Raw genomic sequence first — 21,095 nt, 5'->3', positions numbered from 1 at the left:
CCTCAGTATATGCCTTCACAAAATAAAATAAACACTCTTGAACAAATTCTCCTAAGATATAGTCTTCATGTTGTCGTTTCTCGAAGTTAACAGATAATAAAAGTGCCTAGAGTTTCAATGAACGAGAGAGTTTAATACAATTGAAAAGCCTTTACTTATACATGCCGTGCCTATCCGAATTGTTTCTTTTCCCCTAAAAGAAGATGAGCTCTTGCCGTGAGGGTTGAAGACATAATCTCGTTGTTATGTCGCAGTCTCGATCCTTAAGGCCTCCGACAGGTCGTAAGGATATTTAATGTCAGCATGTTATTCCGTTTAATCTGTCTGAAATTTATATTTGATCAATTATTAATAGGAAGAAGCAACCGTTTTTGCTCTTTGCAGTCAGGTTGTTTTAAAGTTTTCTCAAAATATGTCCGAATCTCCGGAAGGATCGACAAAAATAACTGTTTTTCTTTTGAAGCGACTACGCTGCAAATATTCGATAAAATTATTCGCTCACATCACAAAATAGCTCTAGGCTTATTCCCAGACAAAGGCAATCTCGATTGACATCCCTTTTAATTTTTGAGAACGAGGCGGCAGGTGTATTGTGTTTTCAAAAAGTTTGTTCCTAAACATTGCACTGTATTTGCTTCGTCAATTCTTTCAAAAATACAAACATTTGCTTTGCTTGAACTTGAACTAGAGAAAGAGAAAACTAAGTCTTATTGGTAAATGGCAAGATATGAAACGTTGACTTCTTGTTTTCCCGTTTTTTCCTTTAATGTGTGGCATTTAGAGTCAATATCAGCAGTTACGCTTTTTAATGTCTTACACGATAATTAATGACTCATCCTATTATATGTCTATTTGTCGTGTAGTGTGAAATGCACTAACAGTGGGTAGGGGGGATGGGTAGCAATACTTCTAGTTGCTTCATGCTACAGAAACCGGGTTAACCTCAGGCCGTATTTGCCACTAAGGCTCGTATTGCGACTTCACCTTTAAAAATAAAAAAAAGAGGACTGTGTTGGAAGCTAACAATAGTGAAAATTAACTGCTTCACCGCTTAGTGGTAGAGTTTCCAACCGGTGCCTTGAGGGCCGATTGGGGGCCTTGAAGGTGACTCATTCCAAACTTGAAATTTTAACACAACAAAATGCGTGCAACGTTCATAATTTTAATTTCTTTTGCTTTACATTTAAATTCTAAGAACAGCTCCTCTTGTATATTGGATGTCCTATATATTGGATATATTGGATGCACTGTCTCAAATAGGCTAAATGCCCGGCAGTCAGAAATTTTTATCGAATTGCCACAAAAAGTCATGATAAAACACTCTTGAGAGTATTCAGTGTTTGTATGCAAATACCGAGCGATTCTACAAATTGTTTTGGTTATGAAGTGGACGAAATTTTTGAGATATCCTCAAGACAAGATATTGGTCTATTTTCTGGTTGTATGATGGCAGGTTTATTTTAAATTCGTCCACTACAAAACCGACATAATTTTTAGAATCGCTTCTTATTTCCAAACAATCACCTGAATACTCTCAAGAGTGCTTTGTCGTGACTTCGAGGAAAATTTCCTACTGCCGGGCATTTACTGTATTTGAGATCGTGCCCCGCAGTCTGACCACAAACGTTTTTTAAGAGCACGTGTGGAAAACCTTGAAAACCTGACTTGCTCGTTCTAGCTGTTTCCAAATCGCGCGTTTGCTGCCAAAGTTTGCTGCCAAGGGTGCGTTAATTTAAACGGAGATGTTAGAGAGACGAAACATCACGTTTACGTCTAAAAATAGCAGAAACAACCACGTTACTATTTAATGATTTCTCCGTCTAAATTTTCCACGAAGGCATGAAAGAGGGTTTTCTGGTAATAGTTGTTCTTCGTTTTATATACGTACGCACCCCGTGTTCCCTTTGCATGCGGTCATTTGCCTTCTACATCAGTAAAACTTGTGACGTTCTACATATTGCTTAGTTGTATAGTTTCTTTTTATTGATCTCACTTAATATTGATGTAATTATTGTAATGTGCATGCACAATGTTAGCTACAAATCCTCATTTTCATTACTTGAGATTGATGACAGTTTGTTTCATTAAGTTATGGTCCTGAAGAACATCCGTACAGCTCAGCTCGCAAGGATATGTGCATGTACCATGATAACGGGTAAAAGCGCACATATCTGGCCATAAACCTCTGCGTTAAGATGTGTGCAACGATTGTTCCACGGTCTGAATTTCCGGAAAACACCTAAGTAAAAATAAAAATAAATGATTTTATTCGGGAAGTGTGGACTAAGTATTTGGCGCTATGGCGTTAATTGGGGACACTATAAACGAGTGAAATAAATATACAAACTGAAAATATCATTTGTTAAAAATCCCAACGGGTGGGATGAAAATCAGTTGGCTATTTAAAAAGCGTGGCCATGAAGCGAGATTTGAACCTGGGGGCTCGTTGGTTGGCTCGTAGTTAGATTATTGTCATCAGCCACCAAGTGGGTTTGCTCAGCAGATTACGATGTTGCAAAACTTTCTGTTGGAAATTCGGACTTAACACGTTGATAGTTTTAAACCATTTCGAATAATTTTAATTTTCACGTTTACAGTGGTTACCAATAACACGTCGCAAACCATCGCCTTCAAAAGAGTTTAATCCGTTTAAATTACTTCAAATTTGTTTGTGATTCTGTTCATATAGTACAAACGGTTTTATACTTGCACTACAATTACCTTCACAGTACCATTTTCCTTATATTCCTCCCAGCTTGTTCCGTCTGAACTGAACAGTATTTTGTATGACCGCACCCACTGGTCCATGGAAGGCCTCCCCTGTGTGGCGAGTTTTGTCAGCAGCTTCTCCTTCCCAAGATCAATTTGCAGCCATTCTCCTTGATTCCAGGTTCCCGCCAACCAGCAACCCACACTGTCGCTAGTAGGTACATTATTGAGACGAGCTTGCCAAGGTTCATGCATGCTATTTGACCAAGACGAAGAAGCCGTCACGGCTGAGTCTGGTATGTCGTTGTTTTCCATTCCAAGTGCGCGGATGGCGCATTCTATCGGAAATATAACAAATAGACGCCGCTTGTTGTGCAAAATTCCGAGAAACAAACAACACTACATTCTCATATTACAGATTTACAAGTAACAAACAAAAACAAGATTGACCTCAGGAGAAAATCGTTCAAGTTAAACAAGTGAACAATTTTACTAGCAGTGCATGCTTCAAAGACATATTTAAAAACAAACTGCATTTTTTTTTCAGTATAAAAATGAGAAAACCTTGGCAATCATACCTATCTCGTTCTCAGAACATAAGCGTTTGTTCATGTAAAGTGGTACTGAGGGCGCTGACTAAAGCAAAGTGTGGGCTCAGCTACCCAAGAATGCGGGTATTTAGTGATCGCACTTACCTCCACACCTCAACGATGGCAGGCAAAGCAAATTACTGCCACAGTCGGAGTCCTTGCTGCAGATGAATGGTCTGAAAGTGTTTTCCATGTAGTTAGTGAAATGCTCTTCTCTCATATCTTCAGGGTGAGACGCATGCGTCTTGTCATTCAGCTCACACACTCTGTCCTTGTGATAAAAGTTGCTGCTATGGCAACCAGGGTGATCTATGCACTGCATAACACACTCTTCTATTCGCTCTGCGGGGCCATCCGTGATGGTGTGGTTTTTAAGCACCTGTCCTTGCACTGAGTAAGATGCTGGCTTACAGAGACTGGTCACGACTGAGCTGGGAAACCAGCATATCAGCAGAAGCACAATGGCGTACTTCATTCCGGCTGGAAAGGAAACAAGGAACTGATGCGTTAACTTCTAACAAGGAATGTGCTAACTTCTTGACGACAGCGAGATTAATACAGAATTGCCCGGAGAAAAATATGAACAACTTTTCCATTTTTAAAAATAAAGTTAAAGGAATATTAAAATGTTCAAATGCCATGACTGGGACAATTAAAATATACGCGCGCTTGGAAACTCTCATCACCTACAACGTGCCTCCGTTCTTGTTCTCGTTTCTTTCTTTGCCTTTTTTCTTTCCCTTTCCCTTTTCCAGCTTTGTTCTTTACTACTTTCTATCCGTTAAAAAAAAATTTGGTTTAGCCATTTACAATTTAACCCAGCGCTATTCTAGTTCCTTAAAGCCGTCCACACACCTGGAAATTGTATACGCCGATCGCAGCGAATTTGATCGCTAGCGAAAATCGCACCGATTGATGCGGTGACACTCTGTCGATTTTTTTCACCGATCGTGGCGATGTGGTACTTCAACCTTCTTCCTGGGCTCCATCGAAGTGCGTTTTCAAAAGTCATGGAAAAAATCGCCCAGTTAACTTTACTGGCGATTCGCGGCGATGTGCGCAGAAGATCGCGGCAACGGGCACAGTTGGCGAATTTAATCGCCGATATCTGACATGCCAGATATCGGCTATTTTAGTTATACGCCGATCGCGGTAATCGGTGAAAATCGCAATCGTGCACCTGGCATACCTGGCGATTTTCGCCGATAGCGGCGATTGCCGGTATAAAATCGCAAGGTTTGTCGCCGGCTTTAGGATGTTTATCTAACCCTGCCGAATAACAAACTAAAGCAATACTCAGTCTAGTTGCTTCATGCTACAGAAACCGGGCTAAGCTCCGGTCGCATGGGCCACTTAGGCTGGCAGTGTGACTTTACCTTTTTTAAAAACGACGGCGTTGGAGGCTAACAAGGGAGTTTAAGAAGCTATTACGGCGATGGTAACGAGAACGCCACAAAACAATAGGATTTAATGGGAAAAACAAAGGCTCTGCACTTGCGTTATAAATTTTGGTACATTTCTTCGCCGTACACAGCCAAACAACAAATTGAAAAGACCAAATTCAAGGTTTTGTGGAGAACGTGAATATATGACAGTAAATTTTCCATTCTGTCTCAACTTGAACGCCTTTCCCACATGTTCTGTTACTGGATAGTTGACGGCCACATTCTACAAGTTGAACTGGAGCTAGAATAATTGCAAAGTAGGACAAGTCAGTAACGCGAACTTGTATTTTCAAGCAACGTTTTCGTTGGCATTGCCGTCGTGGTTTTTGAAGTCCCTAACAGTGACCCTAGGCCTTCTTCACCGCTCAGTGGTAGAGTTTCCAACCGGCGCCTTCAGGACTCATTGGAAGGAAAGTGATTCATTCCAAACTCGGAATACATGCAACAAAATTCCTGTTGCTTTACATTGAAAGCCTAAAGGCCCTTTTAAACGATTTCAATATTTGACCAACATCCGTTCAACTTTATTTGAACGGATGTTGGACAAATGTTGAACGGAGTGTTCAAACGGCTTCAACACCATTCAAAATTTTTGAGAACAAAGGAAATGTTGTATGGATGTTGAATAAAAGTTTAAACCGACTTAAATTTGATTCAACACGCTTTTAACAATTCATTTAGTTCAAACAAGTGTTGAACGCATGCTGAACCGAATGTTGAAATCGTTTAAACGGGCCTAAAGAACAGCTCCTCTTGTATATTAGATGCTCCATGTGCTGTGGCTATATGCTCGGCAGTCGGGCATGGTCTCAAATACCCTAAACGCCCGGCACTCAGAAATTTTCATCGAATTGCCACTAAAAGTCATGATAAAACACTTTTGAGAGTATTCGATGTTAGTGTCGCAAACCTTGAAAACCTGAATTGCGCGTTCTAGCTGTTCACCAAATCGCGCGATTTTCTGTTTTGAATGAATGTTTGCTGCCAAGAGTACGTTATTTATACAGAGATGTTAGAAAGAATAAACATCACGTTTAGTTCTTTGACGGATAGCAGAAATAACCACGTTATCATTTAATGATTTTCCCGTAGTCTTAGTTCCACGTTTTTCAGTTGTCTTCTTCTGTGTCAAGAAAGTCTCAGTTAAGTAATAGATGGTTTTAGGTAAACGGCAAATTAGCGGCGCTTTGGGTGGAGCGACAAGAGTGGCATGCCAAATATCAGTAAATCTCTCTGATATGTTTACCAACTTTGGAAAAAAACCAGAAAGTTCAAAAAAATAGAAAAGCCTTTACTTACGACAGCCGTGCTTATTCGAATTGTTTCTTTCCTCTAAAGAGAAAATGAGCTCTTACCGTGAAGGTTGAAGTCATAAAAACTTTGTTACGGTTGCAGTTTCGATGCTTATCTTCCGATAGATCGAAAGAATGGTTAATATCAGCAAGTTATTCCATTTAATCTGTCCGAAATTTGAGTGACGACATAAAGTTAAAATTTATTTTTGATAAATTGTTAATAGGAAGAAGCAACCCTTTTGGCCCTTTGCAGTCAGGTTGTTCTAAAGTTATCTCAAAATATGGTCGAATCTGCCAGGGGAATGGATATTTTAATTTCACATTGACAAAAATAATTTTTTCTGTTGAAGCGACTACGCTGCGAACATTCGATAAAAGTCATTTACTCTAATCAGAAAACAGCTGTAGCCTTATTCCCAGACAAAGGCAATCTCGATTGACATCCCTTTCAATTTTTGAGAACTTAATGGCAGGTGTTTTTTGTTTTCAAAATGTTTGTTCCTAAACATTGCACTGCATTTGTTTCGTCAATTCTTTCAAAAATACAAACATTAGCATTGCTCAGAACTAAAGATTATCTTTTCTGGAAAGAAAACACTAAATCTTATATCGGTAAACGACAAGATATGAAATGTTGACTTCTTGCTTTCCCGTTTTTTCCTTTGATGTGTGGCATTTAAGGTCCATATCAGCAATTATACTTTTTAATGTCTTATGTGATAATTAATGACTCGTCCTATGTCTATTTGTCGTGTAGTGTGAAATGCGCTGACAGTGGGTAGGGGGGAGGGGTAGCAATATTTTTAGTTGCTTCATGCTACATAATCCGGGCTAACCTCGGGCCGTATGGACCTCTTAGGCTCGTAGTGCGAATGTACCTTTAAAAAGAAAAAAGGAGTGTGTTGGAAGCTAACAATAGTGAACCTGCTTCACCGCTTAGTGGTAGAGTTTCCAACCGTCGCCTTGAGGGCCGATTGGGGGCAAGGTGACTCATTCCAAACTTGAAATTTTAACTCAACAAAATGCGTGCAATGTTCATAATTGTAATTTCTGTTGCTTTACATTCAAATCCTAAGAACAGCTCCTCTTGTATATTGGATGTCCTATATATTGGATATGTTGGATGTCCGATGCTGTGGCTGTATTTCCGACAAACGGGCACGGTCTCAAATAGGCTAAATGCCCGGCAGCCATCAGAAGTTTACATCGAATTGCCACAAAAAGACATGATAAAATACTCTTGAGAGTATTCAATGTTTGTGTGGAAATACCAAGCGATTCTACAAATTATTTTGGTAATGTAATGGACGAATTTTTTGAGATATCCTCAACGTTCGTCTATTTTCTTGTTGTATGATGGCAAGTGATTGGAATTATCGCTCGGAAGGGTCCAAACAACCATCTGAATACTCTCAACACTGCTTTGTCGTGACTTCCTGTAGAAATTCGAGGAAAATTTCTGACTGCCAGGCATTTAATGTATTTGAGATCGTGCCCCACAGTCTCACCACAAACTTTTTTGAGTGTCGAAAACCTTGAAAACCTGACTTACTCGTTCTAGCTGCTTTCCAAATCGCGCGATTCTTTGTTTTGAATGAAAGTTTGCTGCCAAGGGTGCGTTACTGATTTAAACGATGATGTTAGATAGAATAAACATCACGTTTACGGCAATTTAAATAACAGAAACAACCACGTTACCATTTAATGATTTTTCCGTCTAAATTTTCCACGTTTTTCAGTTGCCTTTTTCGGTTTTAAGAAAGTTTCAGTTTAAGTGATAAATGGCTGTGGATAAACGGCAGATTAACCTCGCTTTGCGTAAAGCGACTAGAGCGCTCCTGCCAAATATAAAGTTCTCTATTATGTTTACCATCTTTGGAAATATCACAGACCTCAATTAATACCTCAGTAACTTGCATGCCTTCACAAAATAAAATAAGCGCTCTTGGACAAATTCTCCTAAGATATAGTCTTCATGTTGTCGTTTCTCGAAGTTAACAGATAAAGTGCCTAGAGTTTCAATGAACGAGAGAGTTTAATACACATTGAATAGCCTTTACTTATACCCGCCGTGCCTATTCAAATTGTTTCTTTTCCCTTGAAAGAAGATGAGCTCTTACCGTGAGGGTTGAAGACATCAACTCGTTGTCATGTCGCAGTTTTGATGTTTATTGGCCTCCGACAGGTGGAAGGATATTTAATGTCAGCGTGTCGTTCCGTTTAATCTGTCCGAAATTTATTTTTGATCAATTATTAATAGGAAGAAGCAACCGTTTTCGCTCTTCGCAGTCAACTTGTTCTAAAGTTTTCTCAAAATATGGCCGAATCTCTGGAAGGATGGATATTTCACGTTGACAAAAATAATTGTTTCATTTGAAGCGACTACGCTTCGAATATTCGATAAAATCATTCGCTCACATCACAAAATAGCTCTAGGCTTATTCCCAGACAAAGGCAATCTCGATTGACATCCTTTTTAATTTTTGAGAACGTGGTGGTAGGTGTATTGTGTTTTCAAAATTTTTGTTCCTAAACATTGCACTACATTTGCTTCGTCAATTCTTTTAAAAATACAAACATTTACATTGCTTGACCAATAGATTGTCTTTTCTGGAAAGAGAAAACTAAATCGTATCGGTAAATGACAAGATATGAAACGTTGACTTCTTGCTTTCCCGTTTTTTGCTTTGATGTGTGGCATTTAGGGCCAATATATACTTTTTAATGTCTTATATGATAATTAATGACTCATCCTATGTCTATTTGTTTTGTAGCGTAAAATGCGTTGACAGTGGGTAGGGGGAAGGGGTAGCAATACTTCTAGTTGCTTCATGCTACAGAAACCGGGCTAACCTCGGGCCGTATGGACCACTAAGGCTTGTAGTGCGACTTCACCTTTAAAAATGAAAAAAAAAATAAAAAGGACTGTGTTGGAAGCTAACAATAGTGAACCTGCTTCACCACTCAGTATATTGTTTCTAACCGGCGCCTTCAAGGCCCATTAGGGGCAAGGTGACTCATTCCAAACCTGAAATTTTAACTCTAAATACATGCAACGTTCATAATTTTTTTAAAATTTCTGTTGCTTTACATTTAAATCCTAAGAACAGCTCCTCTTGTACACTGGATATCTGATGCTGTGGCTATAACCCGGCAGCCGGGCACGGCTCGTAAGGTTTTCGACACTTAAAAAAAGTTTTAGTTCATATACTGCCTGGCACGATCTCAAGTACACTAAAGCCCGGAATTCAGAGATTCTCGTACGATCAACACTCTTGAGAGTATTCGATGTTTGCTTGGTAATACAAAGCGATTCTACAAATTATTTTTGAGATATCATCAAGATTCGTCAATTAGTAGTCGTGGTAATTGTGGCGAAACAGCTCGAGTCCTAACATCATCTGTAAGGTTGAATTCGACCACCGCAAAATCGAATCGCTTTTAATTTCCAAACAAATATCGTATTACTCTCAAGAGTGCTTTGTCATGACTTCCTGTAGAAATTCGAGGAAAAGTTCTGACTGCCGGGCATTAATACTGTATTTGAGATCGTGCCCCGCAGTCTGACCACAAACGTTTTTTAAGTCACGTGTGGAAAACCTTGAAAACCTCAATTGCTCATTCTAGCTGTTTCCAAACCGCTCGTTTGCTGCCAAAGTTTGCTGCCAAGGGTGTGTTAATTTAAACGGAGATGTTTGAAAGACTAAACATCACGTTTACGGCAATTAAAAAAGCAGAAACAACCACGTTAGCATTTAATGATTTTTCCGTCTAAATTTTCCACGTTTTTCAGCTGCCTTTTTCGGTTTTAAGAAAGTATAAGTTGAAGTAAAAATGCCTGTAGATAAAAGGAAAATTAACCCCGCTTTGCGTAGAGCGACTAGAGCGACATGCCAAATATAAATCTCTCTATTATGTTACCATCTTTAGAAATATCACAGACCTGAAGTACGGCCTCAGTATATGCCTACACAAAATAAAATAAGCGTTCTTGAACAAATTTTCTTAAGAGATAGTCTTCATGTTGTCGTTTCTCGAAGTTAACAGATAAAGTACCTAGAATTTCAATGAACGATCGCGCGAGAGAGTTTAATACAATTGAAAAACCTTTGCTTATACCCGCCGTGCTATTCGAATTGTTTCTTTTCCCTTGAAAGAAGATGAGCTCTTACCGTGAGGATTGAGGACATAAACTCGTTGTCATGTCGCAGTTTCGATCCTTAGTGGCCTCCGACAGGTCGTAAGGATATTTAATGTCAGCATGTTATTCCGTTTGACCTGTCCGAAATTTATCTTTGATCAATTATTAATAGGAAGAAGCAACCGTTTTTGCATTTTCCAGTCAGGTTGTTCTAAAGTTTTCTCAACATATGACCATATGGCTGAATCTCCGGAAGGATGGATATTTCATGTTGACAAAAGTAATTGTGCTTCTTTTGAAGCGACTACACTGCGAATTTGCTCACATCACAAAATAGCTCTAGGCTTTATTCCCAGACAAAGGCAATCTCGATTGACATCCCTTTTAATTTTTGAGAACTTGGCGGCTGGTGTATCGTGTTTTCAAAATGTTTGTTCCTAAACATTGCACTGCATTTGTGGCTTTGTCAATTCTTTCAAAAATACAAACATTTGCATTGCTGGAACTAGAGATTGTCTTTTCTGGAAAGAGAAAACTAAATCTTATATCGGTAAACGACAAGATATGAAATGTTGACTTCTTGCTTTCCCGTTCTTTCCTTTGATGTGTGGCATTTAGAGCCAATATCAGCAATTATACTTTTTAGTGTCTTAAGCGATAATTAATGACTAATCCTATGTCTATTTGTCGTGTAGTGTGAAATGCGCTGATAGTAGGTAGGGGGGAGGGGTAGCTATACTTTTAGTTGTTTCATGCTACAGAAAACAGAAACCGGGCTAAGCTCGGGCCGTATGGACCACTTAGGCTCGTAGTGCGAATTTACGTTTAAAAAAAAAAAGACTGTGTTGGAAGCTAACAATAGTGAACCTGCTTCACCGCTTGGTACTAGAGTTTCCAACCGTCGCCTTGAGGGCCGATTGGGGGCAAGGTGACTTATTCCAAACTTGAAATTTTAACTCAACAAAATGCGTGCAACGTTCATAATTTTAATTTCTGTTGCTTTACATTCAAATCCTAAGAACAGCTCCTCTTGCAATTGTATACTAGATGTCCTATATATTGGATATATTGGATGTCCGATGCTGTGGCTGTATGTCCGACAATTGGGCACGGTCTCAAATAGGCTAAATGCCCGGCAGCCTTCGAATTGCCACAAAAAGTCATGATAAAACACTCTTGAGAGTATTCATTGTTTGTATGGAAATACCAAGCGATTCTACAAATTATTTTGGTTATGAAGTGGACAAATTTTTTGAGATATCCTTAAGACATTCGTCTATTTTCTGGTTGTATGATGGCAGGTTTATTTTAAATTTGTCGACTACAAAACCGACATAACTTTTAGAATCTCTTGTTATTTCCAAACAATCATCTAAATAATCTTAAGACTGCTTTGTCGTGACTTCCTATGGAAATTCGAGGAAAATTTCTGACGGCCGGGAAATTACTGTATTTGAGATCCTGCCCCGCAGTCTGACTACAAACGTCTTTTCAGAGCACGTGTGGAAAACCTTGAAAACTTGAATTCCTCGTTCTAGCTGTTTCCAAATCGCGCGTTTGCTGCCAAAGTTTGCTGCCAAGGGTGCGTTTATTTAAACGGAGTTGTTAGAAAGACTAAACATCACGTTTACGTCAATAAACATAGCAGAAACAACCACGTTACCATTTAATGATTTTCCGTCTAAATTTTCCACGAAGGCATGAAAGAGGGTTTTCTGGTAATAGTTGTTCTTCGTTTTATATACGTACGCACCCCGTGTCCCTTTGCATGCGGTCATTTGCCTTCTACATCAGTAAAACTTTTGATGTTCTACATATGGCCTAGTTGTATACTTTCTTTTTACTGATCTCACTTAATATTGATGTAATTATTGTAATGTGCATGCATAATCTAAGCTACAAATCATCATTTTCATTACTTGAGATTGAAGACAGTTTGTTTCATAAGTTATGGCCCAGGAGAACATCCGTACAGCTCAACTCGCATGGATATGTGCATGTACCATGATAACGCGTAAAAGCGCACATATCTGGCCATAAACCTCTGCGTTAAGATGTGTGAAACGATTGTTCCACGGTCTGAATTTCCGGAAAAAACCTAAGTAAAAATAAAAAATAAATAAGAAATAAATGACTTTATTTAAGTGTCGACTGAGTATTTGGCGTGGTGACGCTAATTGCATGAGAACACTATAAATCCGTAAAATAAATAAGCAAATTGAAAATAAAATCTGGCGCCCCTAACCACTGCCACGTCGGCTCCCTACAAAAAGAGTTACATAAATATGAGTTGAAATAACAGTATTAGCGCATAATCTTTGAATATGTGTAAACCTTGAAGTTCTGAGTTCAAATACTGTACTTTAACTCTCTTTTTGAACCTAGTCTTTCATTGATATTTGCTTCTGAGAATTCTGCAGTATCTTGTTTAATCGATTACTTTTGTTATTCACCTTGAGTCTTTGAGTCTCGTTTGCTGTACTGTGCTCTCTAATTATTGCCTTAAAAACCTTGAGACATTTGAAAAACACCAAAGCTATACTACCTGTCCCGCGTGCTAAAACGATTTCCCGCGCTTTTCTCGACTGTTTTGGTTGGCTCGTTGTGAGGTCAATGTCATCAGCCACTGAGTGGCGTTGAACGTTTTAACAACTCTCCACCAAAAACAACTAGACAGTGGTTTTGCTCAACCGATAACGATTTTGCAAAGCTTTCCGTTGGAAATTCGGATTAAACAAGTTGATAGCTTTAAGCGATTTCCATTAATTTTGATTTTGACGTTTACAGTGGTTACCAATAACACGAAGCGAACCATTTCCTTCAAAAGAGTTGGATAGAGTTTGATTTTGTTTCACTTTAATGAAATTTAATTTGTTTAAATTACTTTAAGTGTGTTTGTGGTCCTGTTCATATAGTACAAACTTTTTTATACTTGCACTACAATTACCTTCAAATCACCATTTTCCTTATATTCCCTCCAGCTTGTTCCGTCTGTTCTGAAAAGTATTTTGTATGACCGCACCCACTGGTCCATGGAAGGCCTTCCCTGTGTGGCGAGTTTTGTGACCACCCTCTCCTCCCCAAAATCAATTTGCAGCCACTCGCCTACTTGATTCGATGCTGCTGACCAGGAACCTGTACTCTGGCTGGTAGGAACATTATTGAGCCGAGCTTGCCAAGGCTCATACATACTATGTCCCCAAGACGAAGAAGCCGTTACGGCTGAGTCTGGTATGTCGTTGTTTTCCATTCCAAGTGCTTGGATGACGCACTCTATCGGGAAAATAACAAATAAACGCTGCTTGTTGTGCAAAATTGCGAGAAATAAACAGCACTACATTCTCATATCACGCGCTCGGAATTTCTTCTACAGATTTACAAGCAACAAACAAACACAAAGTGTAATTGTTTCAGTATAAAAAATAAGAAGACCTTGGCAATCATACCCATCTCGTTTTCAGAACACACGCGTTTATTCATGTAAAGTAGTACTGAGGACGCTGACTAAATCAACCTGTGGGCTCAGCTCCCCAGAAATGCGCGCACGCGTATTTAGTGATCACACTTACCTCCACACCTCAACGATGACAGGCAAAGCAAATTACTTCCACAGTCGGAGTCTTTGCTGCAGGTGAATGGTCTGAAAGTATTCTCCATGTAGTTTGTCAAATGCTCTTCTCTCATATCTTCAGGGTGAGACGCACGCGTCTTGTCATTCAGCTCACACACTCTGTCCTTTCGATAGAAGTTGCTGCTGTGGCAACCAGGATGTTCCATGCACTGCATGATACACTCTTCTATTCGCTCTGCGGGGCCGGAGGTGATGGTGTGGCTTTTAAGCACCTGTCCTTGCACTGAGTAAGATGCTGGCTTACAGAGATCTGCAACGGCTGAGATGGGAAGCCAGCATATCATCAGAAGCACAATGGCATACTTCATTCCGGCTGGAAGGGAAACAACACTTCAATACAGGAAGCTCTCGTCGTCTTACCGATAAGTCGCCATAACGGAATGTGTTATCTCCCCGGCGACAACAGAATTAACCGCGCATGCCCAGAGGAAAATATGCATAACATTTTTAAAAAAAATTATTTAATGCAATTTTATTTACAGGGTACAACTTTTACACTACACACAGTAGTAATACGTATACTACACTTACATTGACACAAATTGTAACTAACACTACTTATACATAAACGATTTATACATGCACTAGTAAGAATGCATACATTACAATACTATCACTACTTAAATTAGGGTTGATTAGCAACATTGCTAATTTTATCACAGATAATCATAAACATCAGCAGCATATAAAATTAAAGTAAAAGATTCTACGTGCGATGAAAATTCGGGAGTGCTTTTTTAGCAACTGCTTTTTCTTTAAGAATATCAAGTTTTTCGAAAATGGACAAAAGAAAGGTTTGAAAATCTAAAACATCTCTGCGAAGGCTTGTGCAAAAAATGCAATATTTGGCTATTAGTAAACAATAATTTAGGACTTGCCAGTGCTTTGCGCTATCATGCCAGCCGTAGAGTATATGGCTTGTAGATAATGCTATTGTTTCATTTGTTTTTTGGTACCAGCAGTCTTAAACAGCATCCATAAATCGATTGTTAGTGTACAGTTTATTAGCAGGTGGTGCAACGTTTGTTCTTCTGCGTTGTATAAGTTACATATGGGGCTTTCTGAAATGCCGTTTAGATTAAGTGTAGCACGGGTTGGTAGCATGTTATGAATAACTTTATACTGGAACATTATTATTTTTACTTCATTTGTGACTGCAAATGGCATAAGATAAACTTTCTGGGTGGAATTTTCTGTAAATCCGTGGCGTAAATTTTTGGTTTCAGCAGTGGAAGGAACGAAGATGGTGTTTAAAAGAGAGGAGTAAATGGAACTCAGGTTTTTAGGGTATTGACAGTGGTATCGTGTGGGACGTTCAAAGTAGGGTTTTTAAGAATAGTTTTCCAATTTTTTGGGATTGCATTAACCAGGCCATAGTACTTGGTGAAAGGAACTTTTAAATTGAATGTTATTGCAAGTTCATGCAACTTCAAAAAATCCTGATTTTGGTTTACTGAATAAATCACTTATCTTGGTGATGAGGCGTCATACCCCTTTTTATAAAAAACAGTGTTCTTTCCTACTAGAATTTTCCTATTATTCCACAGTATTTCGTTTTTAGGATTAGTTTAATTTTGGAATCGAAGCCCGTTGAGATTTTGAACTCGCACCAATAATCTAACACTTTTTTATAAAATGTGGAAAGCTTATCATCAAGGCCTAGTATATCTGTTGTAAAGTTGCATTTTGTCAGAAAGGCGAGACCACCATATTTGTGCAAGAGCTGGTTAGGAATTATTTTCCAGAAGGCTTGAGACTGGTCTTGAATTCTGTTCACCCAAGTAATTTTGAGCGCTTAAATTTCCATGATCTTAAAATCGCACATTTTCAATCCTTCATTTTTCTTTTCTCCAATTATGGTGTTTCTTTTGATTTTAGGGGGTTTTCCTGCCCAAATTAAATAAAGTTGAAAATTAGCTTATTTATTTCTTGAAAGTAGTGATCTGGAACAGGGAGCACGGAGGCTGAGTAAATTAATTTTAATATCCCAATTGTTTTAACTATGTTAATCCTTCCATAAAGAGTTAGATTTCTCCGTTGCCAAGTACTCAGCGGTTTCTCGAAGTTAAGTGTTTTTTCACCGAAGTTTAGTCTGTTAGCACTTTCTTGGTTGTAAGAAAAGAAAACACCGAGGGCGTTGATAGGTTCTTTGGCCACTTAAAACCAAACGGTTCATCTGTTCTGTCTTTCCATTCGCCTAACCACATAGTTTCGGTTTTAGTGGTGTTTTTGTCTAGGGCAGAATGTTTTTTGAAAGCGTATAACACTCTTAATAGACTGGTAACGGAGTCAAAGTCACGAACAAATACTGTTGTGTCGTCGGCATATTGGCTTATTTTTAGGTCATGTTTGTTGACTTGGATACCTTTAATAATGGGATCATTTTTTATATATCTGGAGAGGAGTTCTATACCAAGAACGAAGAGGATGCCCGACAATGGACAACCTTGTCTGACTCCCCGCTGTAGGGAGCAAAAACTTGAAGCATGACCGTTATTCAGAACACAGCTGGTAACATGATTAAAGAAAATTTTTATCCAATTTTGAATGTCATGGCCGAAGTTGAAGAGCTGAAGTGTTACCAAGAGAAAGTTCCAATCAAAGGATGGAAAAAAAGGAAAAGGATATTAAAAATGTCCAAATGCTATAACTGGGAAATTAAAAACCACCTCAAAAATCCAAATCTTCTAGGGATCTGGCAGGCAGAATTTTGGTGTGTTGTGATGATCTAAATTTATGAATTACCGTTTTCTGTTCCTGAAACTGATAAATAAAAAATAAATAGCGTTTGTGGAGCATTGTTGGGAATGTCGGTAATGGCAGGATTATTTGACAAATTACTGACATGCATGAAGAGTTCAATGACAATTCAACACCTTTGCCTTAAAACTGTAGAGAAAAGAGGGCTATCTTGGGGAAGTTTTGCACATTTTTGTAGGGACTGAATGTTGCTGTCGTTTGTTTATATCTCTCAAACGAAGTAACTGTGATTGACAGGTGACGCTAAGGGAAAGCAGAATAATTCAAGTAACAGTTTTTTTATCTTACCCTTTATTGTACACATTCATTCAGCCAAGTTTGCTAAGAAATTATTTCATAATTTGGAAATACCAAGGGCATTTATTCTGTATTTCTCTGGCTTGTCACGCTCACATATTTCAGTTACAAAATCATCAACCGACAACTGCATGTTTCACGGATTTCGTAAATAAAATCTTTATTAATCCAAGATACCGGCAATAGATGGGACTTGAGACAGTACTTGCTCATTTGTCAAGCATAACGTCAACACTTTAGTTAAAAGCTTTAGATATTATTAGCACAAAAACAGCGTGTTCTATTTTCATACAATCATCGCCAAAACTCTTGAGAAGATTGCTAAGTTTTGCCTTGCCTTCACTTTCCTTCCCTCCCCCTCTATCATTGTTGGGATTTAACTGTAAATCTTTACGCATTGTTCTTCGTGGGGAATCCACGGCACTGAAAAGAGGACTGAGGGAAACAAAATTCTGAAACTTAATTTATTGAATTTTTCGATAATTGCCAAGCGATACAAATTGGAACGTTTATTTTCCTCGAAAAAAGCAAGCTAGTTTTCCGCCAGTTCAGAGCGGAGATTTTTTTCTCGTCGTCAATTCGAGTGCGCGTGAAGCGACGTGAGGCACTTTTCATATTTAATTTGTGTAATTCGCGCAACATGAGATCTGGCAGGCGAAATCTTTAAAAAAATCATATCTCTTGCTAGCGTTGTCCTAAAATCATTATTCTGGCAAGAAAATAAAGGTAAAGAATTGTGCATTTTCCCTTGTTTGAGTCTATGCGGGGGACAGAACGACAGAATCTATTTTTAGCAATAGTGCAAAGCGCTATTGACATCCCTTTCAATTTTTGAGAACGTGGCGGCAGGTGTTTTATGTTTTTAAAAAGTTTGTTCCTTAGAATTATATGTGTTGAGACTGCATTTGTTTCATCAGTTCTTTCATTAAGCAATAGTGCAAAGCGCTATTGACATCCCTTTTAATTTTTGAGAACGTGGCGGCAGGTGTTTTATGTTTTTAAAAAGTTTGTTCCTAAGAATTATATGTGTTGAGACTGCATTTGTTTCATCAGTTCTTTAAAAAATTTAAACATATACATAGAATCAATTTGCATTGCTTCAACAAGAGATGGTCTTTATTGGAAGGAGAAAACTAGATCAACCGGTAATGAGCAGATATGAAACGTTGACTTCTTGCTTTCGCGTTTTTTCCTTTGATAAATGGCATATCAGCGATTATACTTTTTGTAGTGTGAAATGCACAAACTACTTTAGTTGTCTATTGTTCGTCGAGCGATATAATTTTCAGATGTATGCAGATGACTATTAGCTGTCGATCAGTTTATCTGAAGGTTACACCCACACTAATGGCTCTCAGAATTTAGTTTATTCCAAACTTGAAATTTTAACTCCACATGCATGCAGCGTTGATAATTGCCAAGAGTGCGTTATTTAAACGGAGATGTTAGCGAGAATAAACATCACGTTTACGGCAAGGAAAATAGCACAAACAACCACGTTACCATTTAATGATTTTCCCGTCTAAATTTTTCACCTTTTTTTAGCTGAATTTTTTGGTTTTAACAAAGTTACTGTTAAGTAATAAATGGCTGTAGATAAATGGCAAATTACCCGCGCTGCACGTAGAGCGACTTGAGCGACATGCCAAATAAAAATCTCTCTATTAAGTTTACCATCTTTCAAAATATCATAGTCCTCAAAGGCCCCAGCACATGCCTTCAAAAAAATAAAACAAGCCCTTTTGAGCAAATTTTGCTACCGAGAGGGTCCTCATGTTGTTGGTTTTTTAAAGTTAACATATCTAGTGCCTAGAGGTTCAGTGAATAAGAGTGTTTTTAAAATACAATATGAAAAGCCTTTACATACGACAGCTTTGCCTATTGAAATAATTGTTTCCTTTCCTTTAAAAGAAGCTGAGCTCTTACCGTGAGGTTTGAAGACATAAAAACGTTGTTATGTTGCAGTTTCGATGCTTATCCTCCGAAAGTTCGGAAAAATGGTTAACATCAGCAAATTATTCCGTTTAAACTGTCTAAGATTTGAGTGACAACATAAAATTAAAATCTATTTTTGATTAATTATTAATATTAAGAGGCAAACCTTTCCCTTTCTGTCGTCAGGTTCTTCGAAAGTTTCGTCAAAATATGGTAGAATCTTCAGGGAACTAAACTAAACTAGTGAATAAAGGGGTTAATTTTTTAAGAAACTGTGGTGCTAGGCCGGTGTGGAGAAGAAACGAATGTTTAGCTTGATCAACAGAGTTGAAAACAAAAGGTAAATTGGCCATCGTAAATAGATTCTAGTGATGACATTTCTAGCTTAACTCTTCGCCCAGAGCGAATCGAATCGTTCCGACGAAGCTGGGGACACGTAGAGAATGTCCATGAAACAATATTGATAATTACCCTTTGTAGGTATTCGACAGCCTGGTAAGATGGAGAGAATATGATCGCAAAATTACTACAACACGTTAGGCTACTCTGGTTTTCGAGTTAATATGTTTTCCTACTGCAGCTGAGTATGCACGGCCTTTACTGAGAAAACCAGGCTAAACCTTGCTTTCCAGGTAATATTTACCAACCATACTTAACCTGAAAGCCTGGGAAAACCAGGTCAACCTGGCTTTTCAGGTCATGCTTTCCCACCACACTTACCCTGAAAGTCTGGGAAAACCCGTCTAACCCGGCTTTTCAGGTACGGTTTTTAAACCATACTCACCCTGAAAGCGTGGTAAAACCAAGGTTACCTGGCTTTTCAGGTTCTAGTTTGCGGGCCAAAACCAGCTTTACCACGCTTTTTAGGTATCTTTTGAGCAAGCGTACCAAGTAATTCGGGTAAAACCAAGCTTACCAGACTCTTAACCAGACTTGATTTCAAACCAAAAGCCTGGTAAGCCTGGCTGAGCCAGACCTCACCAGGCTTACCAGTCTTTTAAACAGGCTTTTGTTGCCAGGGCAGTCAGTCAGTGAGTCAGTGAGTCAGTGAGTCAGTCACTCAGTCAGTCGGTCAGTCAGTCAGCTAGCCAGCCAGCCGGCCAGTTTATCTGTCAGTAAGACAAGCAGCCAGACAGTGGTTAGTCAGTCAGTTAGCCAGTCAGTCAGTCAGTCAGTCAGTCAGTCAGTCAGTCAGTCAATCATCAAGATTTCCAAATTCCAATTCCATCCAGAATCCGAGATTTAGAGATTTCCCAGTCACTAGACTTTTACCATACGGTCCGTGCGTCTCAAATTTAAATCTACCAATTAGAAGTCTACGTTGAAGGGGCAAGAAAATGTTTAGCATGGTGCGAAATTGATATTGCTTTTATTTAGTCGGCAATGAAGTGTTAGTTTTTGGTATGACGTACGAAAACCAATTTTGACTGCCGCTCGTGTTGCAGAGTATGGAAGGCTATCAAGCGTTCTCAGGTTATATATTTTCCGTGTCTACGCGCAGAACAAATATATTTGTTTGGCCACTCTAGCTCCAAATTTATCAACCGTTCATGCCTGTATTACACTTTAATTAGACCTAGATTAGGTAGATAGTTAGTATAGTACCATAAGGTCATAAGTGGAGGTCGGGGATTAGTTTACTCAGGGACATTTGACGGCCTCGAGAATTAACGCTGGTTTACACGTATGACCTAAGCATAACCATAAGCTCAAGCATAAGCCCCAGAAACCAACGTGTAAACAGGGGCGACGCAAGCATAAACGCAAGCACCGGAAAAGTAAATCGCTCATTTGTCTTGTGCTTGCGCTTATGTTTGTGTCGTAATGCCGCCCGTGTAAACCGGGATAACACGAGCGTAAGCACAAGAGAAGAACAAGCAAAAACATCTCGGCCTCGTTGCTGAATACCTCCTCGGCATCCGCCATTTTGGATTTTAAAGTATAGGGCCAAAATTTAATTCACTACACCCGCGTATGTCACCTAGTGCTTCTGCTTATCTCACGTGTAAGCCAGCCTTTAGAACTCACAGAATTGTGACATTGCTTTAGTTGTAATCACACACCTCTGTGATGAGCATAAATGAGATCTACAAAAACTAACGGTATCTAAAATTACACTAAGAACTCTATTAGATTTCTCTGTGTCTTAGTTTTGCCTGAATACAATCTTCCATTATTTTGTACCATAGTCTAAAAATGATCACAAAATTTGAGTTCTGTTGTAATTATACAGAAGGGGTCTTAAAATTCACATTTAACCCCACCACAGGTCATTCGCCAGTGCATTTTGCA

General features: G+C 38.8%; 2 protein-coding genes across 6 annotated transcripts; both read right to left on the bottom strand.

The window, feature by feature from the left end:
- Nucleotides 1-1,148: 1,148 nt before the first annotated feature.
- LOC146454280 (lactadherin-like) lies at nucleotides 1,149-10,257 on the bottom strand. 4 transcript variants are annotated; one of them, XM_085095645.1, is made up of 4 exons: nucleotides 10,212-10,257; nucleotides 3,405-3,779; nucleotides 2,722-3,047; nucleotides 1,149-2,239 (listed from the first exon to the last, which is right to left on the bottom strand). In XM_085095645.1, exons 2-4 carry the CDS (start codon nucleotides 3,772-3,774, stop codon nucleotides 2,090-2,092), a joined length of 846 nt encoding a protein of 281 aa, XP_084951771.1. In that variant the 5' UTR covers nucleotides 3,775-3,779; nucleotides 10,212-10,257; the 3' UTR covers nucleotides 1,149-2,089. The 4 variants fall into 4 exon arrangements, with proteins under 4 accessions (XP_084951771.1, XP_084951769.1, XP_084951772.1 ...); XM_085095643.1 differs by lacking the exon at nucleotides 10,212-10,257 and adding an exon at nucleotides 8,160-8,886; XM_085095646.1 differs by lacking the exon at nucleotides 10,212-10,257 and adding an exon at nucleotides 8,160-8,886 and having other exon boundaries at nucleotides 2,733-3,047.
- Nucleotides 10,258-11,024: 767 nt separating this feature from the next.
- LOC146454279 (retinoschisin-like) lies at nucleotides 11,025-19,550 on the bottom strand. Of its 2 annotated transcripts, none has more exons than XM_085095649.1 (4): nucleotides 18,736-19,550; nucleotides 13,750-14,124; nucleotides 13,128-13,453; nucleotides 11,025-12,278 (listed from the first exon to the last, which is right to left on the bottom strand). In XM_085095649.1, exons 2-4 carry the CDS (start codon nucleotides 14,117-14,119, stop codon nucleotides 12,129-12,131), a joined length of 846 nt encoding a protein of 281 aa, XP_084951775.1. In that variant the 5' UTR covers nucleotides 14,120-14,124; nucleotides 18,736-19,550; the 3' UTR covers nucleotides 11,025-12,128. The 2 variants fall into 2 exon arrangements, with proteins under 2 accessions (XP_084951775.1, XP_084951773.1); XM_085095647.1 differs by having other exon boundaries at nucleotides 18,795-19,550.
- Between the last annotated feature and the right edge of the window lie 1,545 nt (nucleotides 19,551-21,095).

Source organism: Pavona decussata, unplaced genomic scaffold (genome assembly GCF_977016875.1).
Source record: "Pavona decussata unplaced genomic scaffold, jaPavDecu1.1 SCAFFOLD_303, whole genome shotgun sequence".
NCBI classification, from domain to species: Eukaryota; Metazoa; Cnidaria; class Anthozoa; order Scleractinia; family Agariciidae; genus Pavona; species Pavona decussata.
The sequence above is the reverse complement of the archived record's forward strand: the minus strand, read 5'-3'. Positions and strand labels throughout refer to the sequence as shown.

Coding starts and splice junctions, on each gene's coding strand:
- LOC146454280 (XM_085095645.1), bottom strand. CDS start 3,774: ATGAAGTACGCCATTGTGCTTCTGCTGATATGCTGGTTTCCCAGCTCA. Junction 3,048..3,404: donor GCCATCGTTGAGGTGTGGAG/GTAAGTGCGATC, acceptor TATTTCCGATAG/AATGCGCCATCCGCGCACTT. Junction 2,240..2,721: donor AGGAAAATGGTACTGTGAAG/GTAATTGTAGTG, acceptor ATTTTTACTTAG/GTGTTTTCCGGAAATTCAGA.
- LOC146454279 (XM_085095649.1), bottom strand. CDS start 14,119: ATGAAGTATGCCATTGTGCTTCTGATGATATGCTGGCTTCCCATCTCA. Junction 13,454..13,749: donor GTCATCGTTGAGGTGTGGAG/GTAAGTGTGATC, acceptor TTTTCCCGATAG/AGTGCGTCATCCAAGCACTT. Junction 12,279..13,127: donor AGGAAAATGGTGATTTGAAG/GTAATTGTAGTG, acceptor ATTTTTACTTAG/GTTTTTTCCGGAAATTCAGA.